At 43.4% G+C, this 12,500-nt stretch overlaps 3 protein-coding genes across 8 annotated transcripts in view; 1 reads left to right on the top strand and 2 right to left on the bottom strand.

The window, feature by feature from the left end:
* Positions 1–604: 604 nt before the first annotated feature.
* On the bottom strand, positions 605–5,678 carry matn3b (matrilin 3b). The gene is made up of 6 exons (XM_047812589.1): positions 5,495–5,678; positions 4,418–4,735; positions 2,469–3,044; positions 1,634–1,762; positions 1,064–1,162; positions 605–898 (listed from the first exon to the last, which is right to left on the bottom strand). Exons 1-6 carry the CDS (start codon positions 5,676–5,678, stop codon positions 855–857), a joined length of 1,350 nt encoding a protein of 449 aa, XP_047668545.1. The 3' UTR covers positions 605–854.
* Positions 5,679–6,296: 618 nt separating this feature from the next.
* mtres1 (mitochondrial transcription rescue factor 1) lies at positions 6,297–9,217 on the top strand. 2 transcript variants are annotated; one of them, XM_027166495.2, is made up of 4 exons: positions 6,297–6,447; positions 7,149–7,596; positions 8,328–8,400; positions 8,837–9,217. In XM_027166495.2, the coding sequence occupies exons 2-4, from the start codon at positions 7,166–7,168 to the stop codon at positions 9,017–9,019; spliced, it is 687 nt and encodes a 228-aa protein (XP_027022296.1). In that variant the 5' UTR covers positions 6,297–6,447; positions 7,149–7,165; the 3' UTR covers positions 9,020–9,217. The 2 variants fall into 2 exon arrangements, with proteins under 2 accessions (XP_027022296.1, XP_027022306.1); XM_027166505.2 differs by having other exon boundaries at positions 6,304–6,437.
* A 1,010-nt stretch (positions 9,218–10,227) lies between these two features.
* The window catches only part of bend3 (BEN domain containing 3), a 4,207-nt gene continuing 1,934 nt past the window's right edge, over positions 10,228–12,500 (bottom strand). For all 5 annotated transcript variants that reach the window (XM_027168375.2, XM_027168383.2, XM_027168408.2 and 2 more), the window contains exon 4: positions 10,228–12,500. This exon is cut by the window's right edge and continues 357 nt beyond it. In XM_027168375.2, coding sequence (XP_027024176.2) covers positions 10,641–12,500 — 1,860 coding nt within the window. In that variant the 3' untranslated portion in view covers positions 10,228–10,640.

Here is a 12,500-nt window from a genome sequence, read left to right as displayed (position 1 = left end):
TAATAATAATAATAATAATAATAATATAAATTATTGTCATGTAGGTTTCCTGCAGTGTTTAGTTTGCTAAAAATAATTTGTAAAGTTAATTTCCTAATTTAAATGCAGCTTAAGAAATCCTGCAGTGTTGCTATGGTGTTGCCAGGTGGTTGTTATGGTATTACATGTGGTTGTTATGGTATTACATGTGGTTGTTATGGTATTACATGTGGTTGTTATGGTGTTGCCAGGTGGTTGTTATGGTATTACAGGTGGTTGTTATGGTATTACAGGTGGTTGTTATGGTGTTGCCAGGTGGTTGCTGTGGTGTTACAGGTGGTTGTTATGGTGTTACAGGTGGTTGTTATGGTGTTGCCAGGTGGTTTCTCTGATGCTCCAGGTTTTTATGTGGTGTGTTGCATTTGGTTTCTAGGGTGTTGCTATGTAAGATACGCTTGTTATATAAATCAGTCTCTGTATAATGAGAAACAGTAATAAACATGTTTCAGAAGCCATTTTATTTATCTAATAAAAATCTGTACAAAGCATCGAAAACAGAGGAAACAACATACATTAGATTTACACATGAAATCTTTCCTAAAGCCAAATAAAAACAAAACCTTCATAAGGTTCTCTAAATCTTTTATTTTTACAAAATAAAAGAAGACTGAACAAGCATTAACGAGTCACTAAAGAGCAACACACACTTTTTATATAGGCTTTCAGTCGTCAGAAATCGTACTGGCTTACTTCAGTTTGGATACATTTTTAAAAATAAATGCAGCAAAGCAGCAGATCCTTGAGACTCGGCGACCGGAGAGCGGCGACTCGCCATGTGTTAGCGAAGGAGAACTGCGTCGTGTGTGTGAGTGGATTCAGCGCAGCTGGAACTGATCGACTCTTCTCGAGAGATCATCCAGTGTGAACAGTCAAGGATCACACACATCACATACAAGGACTTAGAACACAAAGACATCCAGTATAAGATGCTAAATTCTACCCTAATGTTTGTACCCTTTGATGGCTAGGATGCAGAAACCAAATGGTGAATAAACACACCGAAGCCTGTGATGTGAAAGGATATGTTTGCCGTTTATCTCTTTAATACTGTGATGGACTTTCTTCTGGAATGCGATCTGAGCTTCACACATGCATGCGTCCTCCACCAAATCACTGCGAGCCTCTATGAGAGAACCGAGAGACACACAGGAGATCCACACACATTAGTCCTGCTTGGAAAGTCACATTTAGATAGCAAACAATCAATACACACACACACACACACACACACACACACACACACTTTTAGAACAAATAATTTTTTTAATCAAAAAAATCTCATTTCATCATTTATACAGCGGTAATGAAATAAAAGTTCAGTCAGCAGGTGGCAGGCTAGCTAGCGCTCTTTTGCTAGTAAGTAAGTTTTGCACAGTTAAGTTTGAGTTTCATTAAGTCATCCTTAATTATCAGCAACATGTAATGATGTACTAGCTGCTTGTAAGTAAGCTTGTTAGTTAGTTAGCCAAGTATTTTTTCGTTACATAATGAGTGTTGTGTGTAAAATAATACTAGTAAAGTGGTTAGCGAGATTTTAGGAATGTGTTAAATAAACAGCACAATCGGGAGGCGGGGTTTAAATACACAGACGAACCCTTGGCTTGCGAGCATGTTTTCTTGTCTGGGTTAAGCACATGACCGTCTCTGCACTTGCAGTAGTAAGAGTTGTAATTGTTCACACATTCGTGCTCGCAGTCGTGTCCGAGGGCACATGCATCGATACCTAGAGACAGTAACCATGACCAGAAGAGTTAGCAAACACACACACACACACACACACACACACACACACACACACACACACACACACACACACACACACACACATCGTTCATGCCGTCAGAACACAGTGTTGAAAAATACAAACAAATGAACAGAATCAACGAATCCAAACGATCAAGTCTACTGACTCCTCAGATCAATCTTGTGGTGCGTGTGTTTGTACGTGTCACAGGCTATTATGTTTATCACCCTGTCACTTTAAATGTGTGAATAAATAATGAGAGAAAGGAGGAAGTAGCCGAGATCTTTGGTGCCTCTGTTGAGTGTACAAACCTAGTAAAGCTAGCTTGCTTTGCTAATCTAAAAAAGAAAACGAAGCTAATGCAGTATGAAGCCTAGCTTCTGAATCAAACATCTGATTCTCACTTTGTTTAGTGTTTCATTTCGTTTCTGTGTAACTAGATAGCTTCAGGCTATGTTCACAATCCACACACTAAGCGACATGTTGCTTGCTCGATTGATGTTGATAAAACAAGAAAGGTGATTGCAGTTATCCATCGTGGCGACCGCTAAAGGAAGAAGGTGGAGTGTTATGAACAGGAGAAAAGAATAAGACAAGATATTTATCTTTATATTTAGGTTAAAATGAATGCTGTTTGTATTACCTTGCTATGGTAAAACAAAGCTTTATATTTTACTGATCTTACCACAGAGAGTTTCCCTGAACTTGGACGTAAGCTTCTCGATCACACCATACGTCTCCACGTAGAACACGTGATCGTCCAGCGGCTGGCTCGCCATAGCTTGCAGAGATTTCATGTCGGCCCGGTCCACTCCGACGGCATATATCTCGATCCCAGCAGCCCTCGCCGAAGCCGACACCTCCTCCACTTTGTCCTGCGGCCGTCCGTCTGTCACGATGATGGCCACCTTCGGGATGTTTTTATTGGCCGGACGGGTGCCAGACTCAGCAGTGAAAGTGCGCTCCATCGCTGTTTTGATGGCCAGGCCGGTCATGGTGCCGGTGGAGAGCGGCTCGACTCGAGAGAAAGCTCGTTTGAGATCCGCTTTATTGGCATATGTTTTCAGGAGGAACTCGATGTTGACCGTGCTGGCATAGTTGACCAGTCCGACACGTGTGGCATCGACTCCAACATCCAGCGAATCCACCATGTCCGAGAGGAACACTTTGACCTTCTCGAATTCGGCAGGACGGACGCTGCGAGAGCTGTCGATGATGAACACCAGGTCCAGGGGGCGGCTCTTGCACACCGCTGCCGGAGCTGAGGATTATAAGAAATGTCGGTGTTTACAATAAACACAATGCAGAAAAACTTGGTCAGAAGGAGATGACGAGGAGACATTTATGTTGACATGTATGGAAGGAGTCTCTGTGTCAGAGGTAAAACTTTAAGTTCTCTGTCATCTGTCTTCAGGACACAGAAGATTACTTTCTTTGTGGTTTCTTGGAGAGAGAGAGAAAACGAGAGGCTGGTGAAGGGAGGAGTGTTTAACGCTGCTAGAATGTGAGTGATCAGATGTTTTAGGGATGTTCCACAACCTCAAATGTATATGTACAAGGAAAAAGGTAAAACTTTAGGACATTTGCTTAGCTGCTGGTGTAGCTGACACAAAGAGAAACAGTGAGTGAACTAGATGTTTCTGAGTCAGTGCTATTTCCTCAACAGCTACTGAAGCGGTACACATTCTGAAAAAAGTGTTGGGTCATAATCGGGAAGATGCACTAAATTAGAGGAAGAACAACAAGATGTTGAAGTGTAACCATCTGATCAGTTCCTCTGACCTGGAGTCTGGTAAAGATCAAGATCATAACGTAATAGATCCAGCAAATGTTTCTGTCAAGTCATGTTCTAAAGAGCTGATGAAGATCTCAGACAAACAGCAACATCCAGATATCTAAATAATAAAAAAAGACATTTTTTTGATCTGTTTTTGCTTCCATTTAAACTGCCTTCTCAAGAAGGTTTTCCACTCAGCTAGAAAGCTTCATCACTTCTGATATTCATATAAAGAACCGGTGAAGCTCCTTAGATGAAAGGAGAGGCATGTTAAACCTAGAAACCTAGTTAGCCTAGAATCTTTTTAGGTAGGTTAGACTTTGGGGTTCTCTAATCAAGGTTCTCCAATGAACTGAAGAACCTTCAGTAGACACAAAAAGGTAGGCATCTTTGATTCCTCAGGTAACTGGTGAAGCATCTTAATCTACAAGTCCATTGGTTTGGACTTCTTACCACCAGACATTAGGTTACTGAATGCCTACTGAAGAACAATTTCAAATGTTTCTTCCAGTTATGATTTCTGATTTAGATGAAGAGAAGTTAACGTGGCTCATTATACCAAGACCCAGAGACATCCTGGGATGTTTATAATCCTGAACCTTCTCCATTCATCTGAGGAGTTTCACCAAGCCTCCGTCTACATTTGGACGAAGCTCCTAAGAGAACAGTGTATGCTGAGGACATTGAACGTATGACTGAGAACCTTTGTAAATCCATGGCACCACCTGTAGAGGGATAAAGAGTGAGAGATGAGTAAGGATGGGTACGTGAAAGATATCACGGATCTCAAGAAGCTCAGCATGTTCTGTGGAGGAAAAAAGGGGAAAAACAGGAGGACTACCTCGCCCTGAGACTACCTGGATGAGTGGGAGGAGCAGCAGGGGGCGTGGTGGCACTCGGGGTGCTGAGCGGCAGTGTGGAGGGCATCGTGGTGGGTGTGGTGGTGGGTAAAGTGGGAGGAGGGGCCGAAGTAGTGCTTACAGGTGGAGCAGGCACTGCTGGTGGCACTGTGGGTGGCACTGTGATGCATGGCTTGGTTAGCGCTAGCTTTGGAGGCAGCACCGGCACAGCTGGAGGCCGGACGGGGAACACGGGGCGCTGGTGAGGAAACACAGGCCACTTCCAAGGAGGCCGATGATGGAAATTCCCGTAAAACCTGGGGTTAATGGCATAAGCTTAGTGTGGTGAGAGAGAGAGAGAGAGAGAGAGAGAGAGAGAGAGAGAGAGAGAGAGAGAGAGAGAGAGAGAGGAAGGATGGAGGATTAAGGCAAGCATGATGGCATGATCAAGAGAAAGAGTCAGAGCTACAGCTGATGGCTAAAAGCTCGAGTGTGAAGTCGTTCTATTGTTTCTGCAAGTGTTAAAATACTACAGCCTGAAAAAAGAAAAGAAAAAAAAAACTCATCACTTTCCTACATTCTGACTTTGTCTTTTTGACTAGAAGAACTGTGACAAAAATAAGTCTGAAAAAACAAATGTGTGAAGAATATATATATAAATATGGAATATATAGAATATATATACCGTAGATATAATAATAATAATAATAATAATAATAATAATAATAATAATACATTATAACTAAAACAAAGTGACAGAAAATATCATTTTGGACAAAACTCTCTCAGTGGTTATGGATCTGTGTAAAATGCAGTCTGATGTGAGATTAGAAGTGACACTACAGTAATATATATATATATATTTTTTTTTCAATAAAGTGACTTTTTTCAGGATGACAACGCAGTCACTTTTCATAAAGCACGAACATGATCAGCCCTAATGAACTTAACAACACACAACAGTGCAAAAATTTGCACACCCCTGTCCTGTTTCATGTCAGTTATAATTGAAAAATAAAACCTTTAGACTTTCGCATTAAAAAAGAAAACTTTATAATGATGCATGTTTCTCAGAGACGTGGTCGTGGTCCGTACCTCCAAAGTTGATGTTGTTTCCATGTGCAGGTCTGCTGTAGGTCACTGGTCTGTGTCTCACTGCAGGTTTGTCCTGGATGAATCTGTACGGCCCAAACGTCGCCTCGGCCTCCATCGTCATCATCATCATCATCATCGTCAGTGCTGTCAGGAAACACATCAATAATTGAACAAACTGTGTCATGGTTCTGAACGTGTCAGGTTCCTCAAGTGTGCGTTGTACAGCTCTGTTTGCTCTACTGAACCACTGAAGATCTCAGTACTCTTAAAGACCCAGGCTCCGCCCCCTGGGAGCCCAACAGCCAGTCAGCACACAGGGTGGATATTTGCGAGAGTATCAAGACCGTTTCAAAGAGAGAGAGAGAGAGAGAGAGAGAGAGAGAGAGAGAGAGAGAGAGAGAGAGAGAGAGACAGACAGACAGACAGACAGACGGATGGATGGATGGATGGAGAGAGTAGATAAGTGTTTTTTTCTTTACATTGTTATACATTGCTATATATTGTTATTACAGAATTTATTCTAATACTTCACTCTCTTCAATGCGATACAAACATTTCTAAAATCTATAAAAAGGTCTATAATAATTTTATTTAGCATTATTTTGTTTATTTTGTTTTTACACTGCTGTTTTCCTGTCATTTTGTATTGTACATGGTGAATAAATTAGCTAATGTAACTATTTAAGCTGTTACATTTATTAAGTTTGATGCTTTTGCTGATAAACCTTAGAAATTGTGTAGAATTTCTTAGCTGTGTGTGTAATATTTCCGGAGCTGTAGTTCCAGCCTCCGGCCGCAGGGGGCGACATTATCACACAGTCCAGCTCCTACACTCTTGCTCTGCTGTGAGCGCTGGCGTCTGAGTAACAAACACTTCCTGCTCTCGATGTTTACAAGGATACCGTAGTTTAGGGTTCAGACACGTAAAGACACGTGAAGACACGTGAAGACACGTGAGGCTTTAATATCAAGTGTTTAATTCACTTCTGTGTTTTATATGTGTGACTTAAATTAATCCGTGTTTAATTCACGGACTTGTGAGTGTGAGAGAGAGAGAGAGAGTGTGTGTGACAGAGAGAGTGTGACTGTGACAGAGAGAGTGTGACTGTGACAGAGAGAGAGTGTGTGAGACTAAGTGTGTGCGTGTGTGTGTGTGTGTGTGTGTGTGAGAGAGAGAGAGAGAGAGAGAGAGAGAGAGAGAGAGAGTGTGTGTGTGACAGAGAGAGTGTGACTGTGACAGAGAGAGAGAGTGTGTGTGTGTGTGAGAGAGAGAGAGAGAGAGAGAGAGAATGTGTGTGTGACAGGGAGAGTGTGACTGTGTGAGAGAGTGTGTGAGACTAAGTGTGTATGACAGAGTGTGTGTGTGAGAGAGTGTGTGTGTGTGACAGTGTGAGTGTGTGTGTGAAGTTTAACGGGGTGTTTAGAACGTTACACTTATTTGTCAGTTATAAAGTGTGTTGTCATTATTGTGTTGTTATAAACAACTTTTTCACGTGTGAACTTTAACGACACTGTTAATGAATAAAGACAAAATGAGAGTTTTACTGTAATTCAACTAAAATGTGAAAGTTTTCCTTTTTTTTTTTTAATGTGAAAAAACTAAAAGTAGAAATTGTTCCTTAAACGTTCTTTTCCTCCATCTGGTGCTGAACAGGACGTAGGTGACGAGAGATGCAGAGTTTATTCTCAGTCCAGGCTCTGACCCTGCGACAGCTGGGCAAACTGGGCTGTGTGCAGGTTCCGTGTGTGTGGAACGCCGTGAGTGTTTCTCTGTGCGGCCCCCGAGCGCTTCACGCCCGTCAGCTGTGGGGCTCCAACGCTCCTCTGGTTCAGCGCTCGGCCGCACTCCTGAAGCACAGAGACGCCGCACGCAGCTCACCGTACCAACAAACACGCTGTAAAGGCTACAAGAGGAAAAAGGGCCAGACAGGAAATGCTCAGGAGGAAGAGGATGAAGAGGAAGAGGACCCGGAGGCCAGTGATTACGAGGACGAGCTGCAGGAGGATCCCAGTTTACCGAAAGACTTTAAAGATCAGCAGAAAGCCGTTCAGTCCTTACGCTTCGACCTCGTCATGAAGACGGGACTCGACATTGCCAGGCAGTGAGGAGCACCGCACACACACTGTACACAGACAGACACAGACATGTACACAGACACACACACACAGTATACACACACACAGACACACAGTATACACATACACAAACACACACACAGATACACACACACAGTATACACATACAGTATACACATACAGTATACACACACACACAGACACACACAGACACATACACACGGGGCACACATGGGGGCAGTCGTGGCCTAATGGTTAGAGAGTCTGACTCCTAACCCGAAGGTTGTGGGTTCGAGTCTCAGGCCGGCCACGATTGAGGTGCCCTTGAGCAAGGCACCGAATCCCCCCCAACTGCTCCCCAGTCGCCGCAGCATAAATGGCTGCCCACTGCTCCGGGTGTGTGTGTGTTCACTGCTGTGTGTGTGCACTTCGGATGGGTTAAATGCAGAGAACGAATTCTGAGTATGGGTCACAGTACTTAGCCGTATGTCACTTCACTACACACACACACACACACACACACACAAACAAACATATACAGTATACAATATACACACAGACACACACACATACAGTATACACATACAGTATACACACACACAGACAAAAACAAAGTCAAGGCAGACAAAGTACACACACGTACACACACATTCATCTCCTAAATGTTCTCCAATCTGATATCAGATCATTAAATCATTAGATATACAACATTACACTTAAGAACAGCTGCTTGACTCCGCCCTCTTTTTGTTGGCAGTAAAATCGAGGACGCTTTTTACGACCACAAGCTGAGACTGAATGGAGAGAAGCTGATAAAGAAGAGCAAGACTGTGAGATGATCAGTGTCTACACCTCAGCACACACACACACACTTTTTCTGTCTGGTTTTCTCTCCACACTGACGTACATTTTTTATTTTTTGCTCATCAAAGAGCAGATTTTAACATTTCATTAAATATTCAGATTTATACCATTTAATTGGACATTACCTCATTTGCATGAATAAATATGCACAAATACAAAAAACCACAACAGATGAGTAATAAGGCTCGTGTATGGTCTTAATTTCCATTTTAGAACGTTTTGGAATATAGCTGATGTTTTTCATAAAGTATTGGCACCCCCACCTAGAGGCATGAGTAAAAGTCGAAGCTAATCAGAGTAAACGGATTAAAGTGTGGTGATTATCTCATGTGTTTAGTAAACGATGTACAGCGCAGCCCGAAGAAGAGCAAACCTTTCTTTAACGTTTGTCTCCACCTGCAGGTGAAAGTAGGAGACACGCTGGACCTGATCGTCGAAGAAGACAAAGAGAAAGACGCGGTGACGCTGAAGAGAGTCGTCCTGAAGAAGATCGTGGGGGAAACAAACAACGGAGAGAAGCTGAAAGTCCTGCTGAGAACCTGGAAACATCTCCAGCTTCCCAAACAAGATGCGTTTAGAGAATAAACGGCGTCGATGAGCGCGAGAACGAACTTTAACACTGAGGATGTAAAAAGAATTTAATGGACATTTTCCCAACGTTGTTGTGATTTCACTCCTGAGGAACCGTACAGGATTATTTATGGCTCAGACTCGGAGGCTTATCTGTCCGTGTGCTTTCAAATATTGCAGATACGACTATTAAATTTTCACTTCATCATAAGAGCCTGGGCTTTGTCATGTACAATGAAATCACATTCATGTCCAACATGTCCCTTCCATAGCTGTCCTTGAGAACGACCGCCATCACGTGTTAATTATGTAATAATTAATAATTCCGTAATGCCTGAGTTCTAAAGGCACTCACCTGAAATCAAGCAAACGACGCTCCGTGTGTGTGTGTGTGTTACATTAAATATGAAATATTTACAATTTAGCAAAAAGGAACAGCACTATTGTAACTTGTTCATTAATATAAAAATTATATGTAAATTTTATGCAAATTCTAAATGGTCCCTGTTTGGTTTAAAATAACATGGCACTGGATTTGAGGAAGATATCCTAACATTGCTAGACCTCGCGATAACGTACAGCGGTCGGTTATTTTTTTTGATGAAACTTGCTGAATTCACCAGTGAGATACAAACAGTCCCTTTAGTGTTCCTACTGAAAAATGAGTGTGTTATCGTGTCATAAATGACCCGAGCCAATCAGGTTCCAATATGCAAATTCATGCAGTGCAACTGGGATGCACTTATTTCCAGGGATTTCAGAACAGCGTAACAGATATTGCGTCATCGGGTAGGCGTGGCCTATTTGATAATCGAACCCTAACCGTAGTTTTTGGTTGTTTATTTGTTGTAAAGGTAATAAAGCATAATAGGTATAATATATAAAATCTAGCTGTATGACTGTTTTGTCCTTCATTATCCATCGTAGGTATGATTTTTTTTTTTTAACGTTTTCCAAGACCTCCAGAAACCACGCCCACTTTATGTCGCGGTAACGAAACCCCTGGAATTTAGTGAATACCGAGTGCAGCTCTGCACCAATGAGGGAGAAGGGCGGGGCATGTGAGCTCTGGAGAGTTTGTAGTTTCCACATTATCTTGTGTATCTAGTCACTGATTGGCTGCTTTACCACAAAGCATCATGGGAAAGCCTAGGGTCCAAATGTTTCACATCGGCGACTGACTTTCCGTCCGATTTCTCGTGTATGTGAACAAACCAGATCTGTTTCTGATGAAACACGAACTTTTATTTAAAAATAGTTATCGATCTGCTTCTATATTTTAGTATTCACTGCAGCTAGGACATAAAGTTAGAAAAAACACCGGGGCTGCAACGTTAGAATGAATTAAAAACAATATATATATATATTCATATCTCTCTGCCTTTACTAAAGTGACTCGTAACTAAAGATTAAATTCTTTCCGCTTCTCTACGGCTACGATAGCTTATCTGCTAAAAGTTAGAAACCCGATAGCTTGGCATTTTAATATTATTACTAATCTGTTGATCACGTCAGTATTAATTAGCTTCACTGTTAACGTTGTAGCTACGTCTCAAACAAGGTTCTACGCTCCAGCATCTTCTTTACAGCTTGTGCTCGTGGTCTTGTGCAAAAGTTACGTTTTTGTCAGTACACGTTAGGAACACGTCAGGGTGCTGTTGGATCTCTTGGCCTTTTTCAGGATGTCACACTTCTTGCGATTGGGGCGCCTGCAGCGCTCGTCGATGCTGGGAACGCACTCGTAGTGCCACACTTCCTCCATCTTCTCTGCCGGATACACCGCCTCTACGTAATGGCGGATGAGTCGAAGTCGCACGGGGTCCAGCTGTTTCTTGTTGCAGGCACCCGAGTGATTGTACTGAAGCCTCAGATTCTCATGCGTAAAGAGTTCAGGAAAGAGACGGACGAGAAGTCTGGCGGCGAAATTCCCGACCGACAGGCTCTGCTGAACGATCTCTCTGACCTCAGAGTCCGTGAGCAAGTACGACGAAGGCACTGGGAAGTCTGGGGCGGAAATCTTAAGATCTTCCAGAGGAATCTTACAAAAATCTTTGCTACTTTTTTCAGGTGGCAGCGAGGGCACTTCCAAGTCGTCTTTAGGACGATCCGAGGGGATTTGGCTTGCGCACACAAAGTCCCCGAGGTCGAGATCTTGATCCGAGGTGTAGATTTTCCGCTGTTGCTGGTAGGAGCGACGCTGCTCTGTGTCTCTGCGCCTACATCTTTCATCCAGCTTCCCTACAAACTCAAGGGTCCAGACTCGGTCGTTTTTGGCTCGAGGGTAGAGCAGTTGAACGTAATGGCGGATGAGATTGATCCGGACGGGATCCAGCTGCTTTTTTCCCAGCGATCCGCTGCAGTTATAGTGCTTGCGGGTGTTATCTTGCGTGAACAGTTCGGGAAACATGAGGACCAAGAGACGGGAGGCAAAGTTCCCGATGGACAAGCTGCTATTGTAGATGCTCCTCAGCTGCTCCTTCGTGAGTAGGTACTCTTGTGGAACTTCAAAGTCTGGATGAGGAACGTCCATTTTGTTAAAGTCAACAGGTTCCAGCAACAACCTTTTCGATCTCCGATTACACTTATCATAGTCGGAAAAATCGCTGATCTTCACAATTGAGACATCGTCAGGAAGAGAGATGGGATTATAGATCTCCTCCGAGAGGTTTTCCTGATCACCACCATTGGAAGAAACATTCTCAAGTGCTTCCTCCATTCGCTGCACACACAACTGCAGCCATGTGTCTTCGGGCATTTCTGGAAAATTTGCCTCCATATATTTGCGGATAATCTCCAGTCTATCCGAATTGACTATCAGCTCCCCGACGGTCCGGTGACCCTCGGGAATCCTCCCCTCTTCAAACACTTCGGGAAAGAGTCTGTTCAAAAGGAATACGACGAACTCCTCGGCCGACGTGATGTCATCGGGATTCTCTCCGCTTTCTTGGCTATCAAACCCCAGATCTGATTTGACGTGGCTGAAGTGGCTATCGTTGATGGTGGGGTTTTCTCCAGAATCCAGGGAAAGTCTCTCGTCTTGTCCGTCTTCGTTGATGAAAAGGCAGCCGTGGTTTTGGTCCACATCAAAAGCGGTCCGCTTCCCACAAACCTGCCCGCTCTCCATATCCTTCTGAGCCCAGAAATGGTTAAAAAAGTCATTTATCTGAGGCAGGCACTCGTTCTGCCAAGCGTTCCCGTTCTTGACCAGTGGGTAGCAGGACTCCACGTAGTTGCGTACGAGTTGAATGTGCAAAGAATCCAGCACGGGTCTGCTGACGATGCCGCAAGCTCGGCAGCCGTGCGCGCATTCTTTAGCTGTGAAGAGCTCTGGGAAGAGCTGGACTAGCAACCTGCAGCCCAGCTCACCAGCTGCAGAGGTTTGCTCCATCAACTGACCCAATTCCTCTCTGGTCAGCTGGTATTCCGGCGGAGGCTGGAATTCCATCGGCATCTCTGAAGGCTTGATCTGCTTTTTGATGCGCGTCACTTCTAGGGA

This window comes from Tachysurus fulvidraco, chromosome 4 (assembly GCF_022655615.1).
Source record: "Tachysurus fulvidraco isolate hzauxx_2018 chromosome 4, HZAU_PFXX_2.0, whole genome shotgun sequence".
In the NCBI taxonomy this organism is placed as follows: Eukaryota; Metazoa; Chordata; class Actinopteri; order Siluriformes; family Bagridae; genus Tachysurus; species Tachysurus fulvidraco.
Note: the sequence above shows the minus strand (reverse complement) of the source record. Positions and strands in the feature narration are given on the sequence as shown.

Coding starts and splice junctions, on each gene's coding strand:
- mtres1 (XM_027166495.2), top strand. CDS start 7,166: ATGCAGAGTTTATTCTCAGTCCAGGCTCTGACCCTGCGACAGCTGGGC. Junction 7,597..8,327: donor GGACTCGACATTGCCAGGCA/GTGAGGAGCACC, acceptor TTTTGTTGGCAG/TAAAATCGAGGACGCTTTTT. Junction 8,401..8,836: donor TGATAAAGAAGAGCAAGACT/GTGAGATGATCA, acceptor CTCCACCTGCAG/GTGAAAGTAGGAGACACGCT.
- matn3b (XM_047812589.1), bottom strand. CDS start 5,678: ATGACACAGTTTGTTCAATTATTGATGTGTTTCCTGACAGCACTGACG. Junction 3,045..4,417: donor TGCTCCTCCCACTCATCCAG/GTAGTCTCAGGG, acceptor TATAATCCTCAG/CTCCGGCAGCGGTGTGCAAG. Junction 1,763..2,468: donor GTTCAGGGAAACTCTCTGTG/GTAAGATCAGTA, acceptor TACTGTCTCTAG/GTATCGATGCATGTGCCCTC.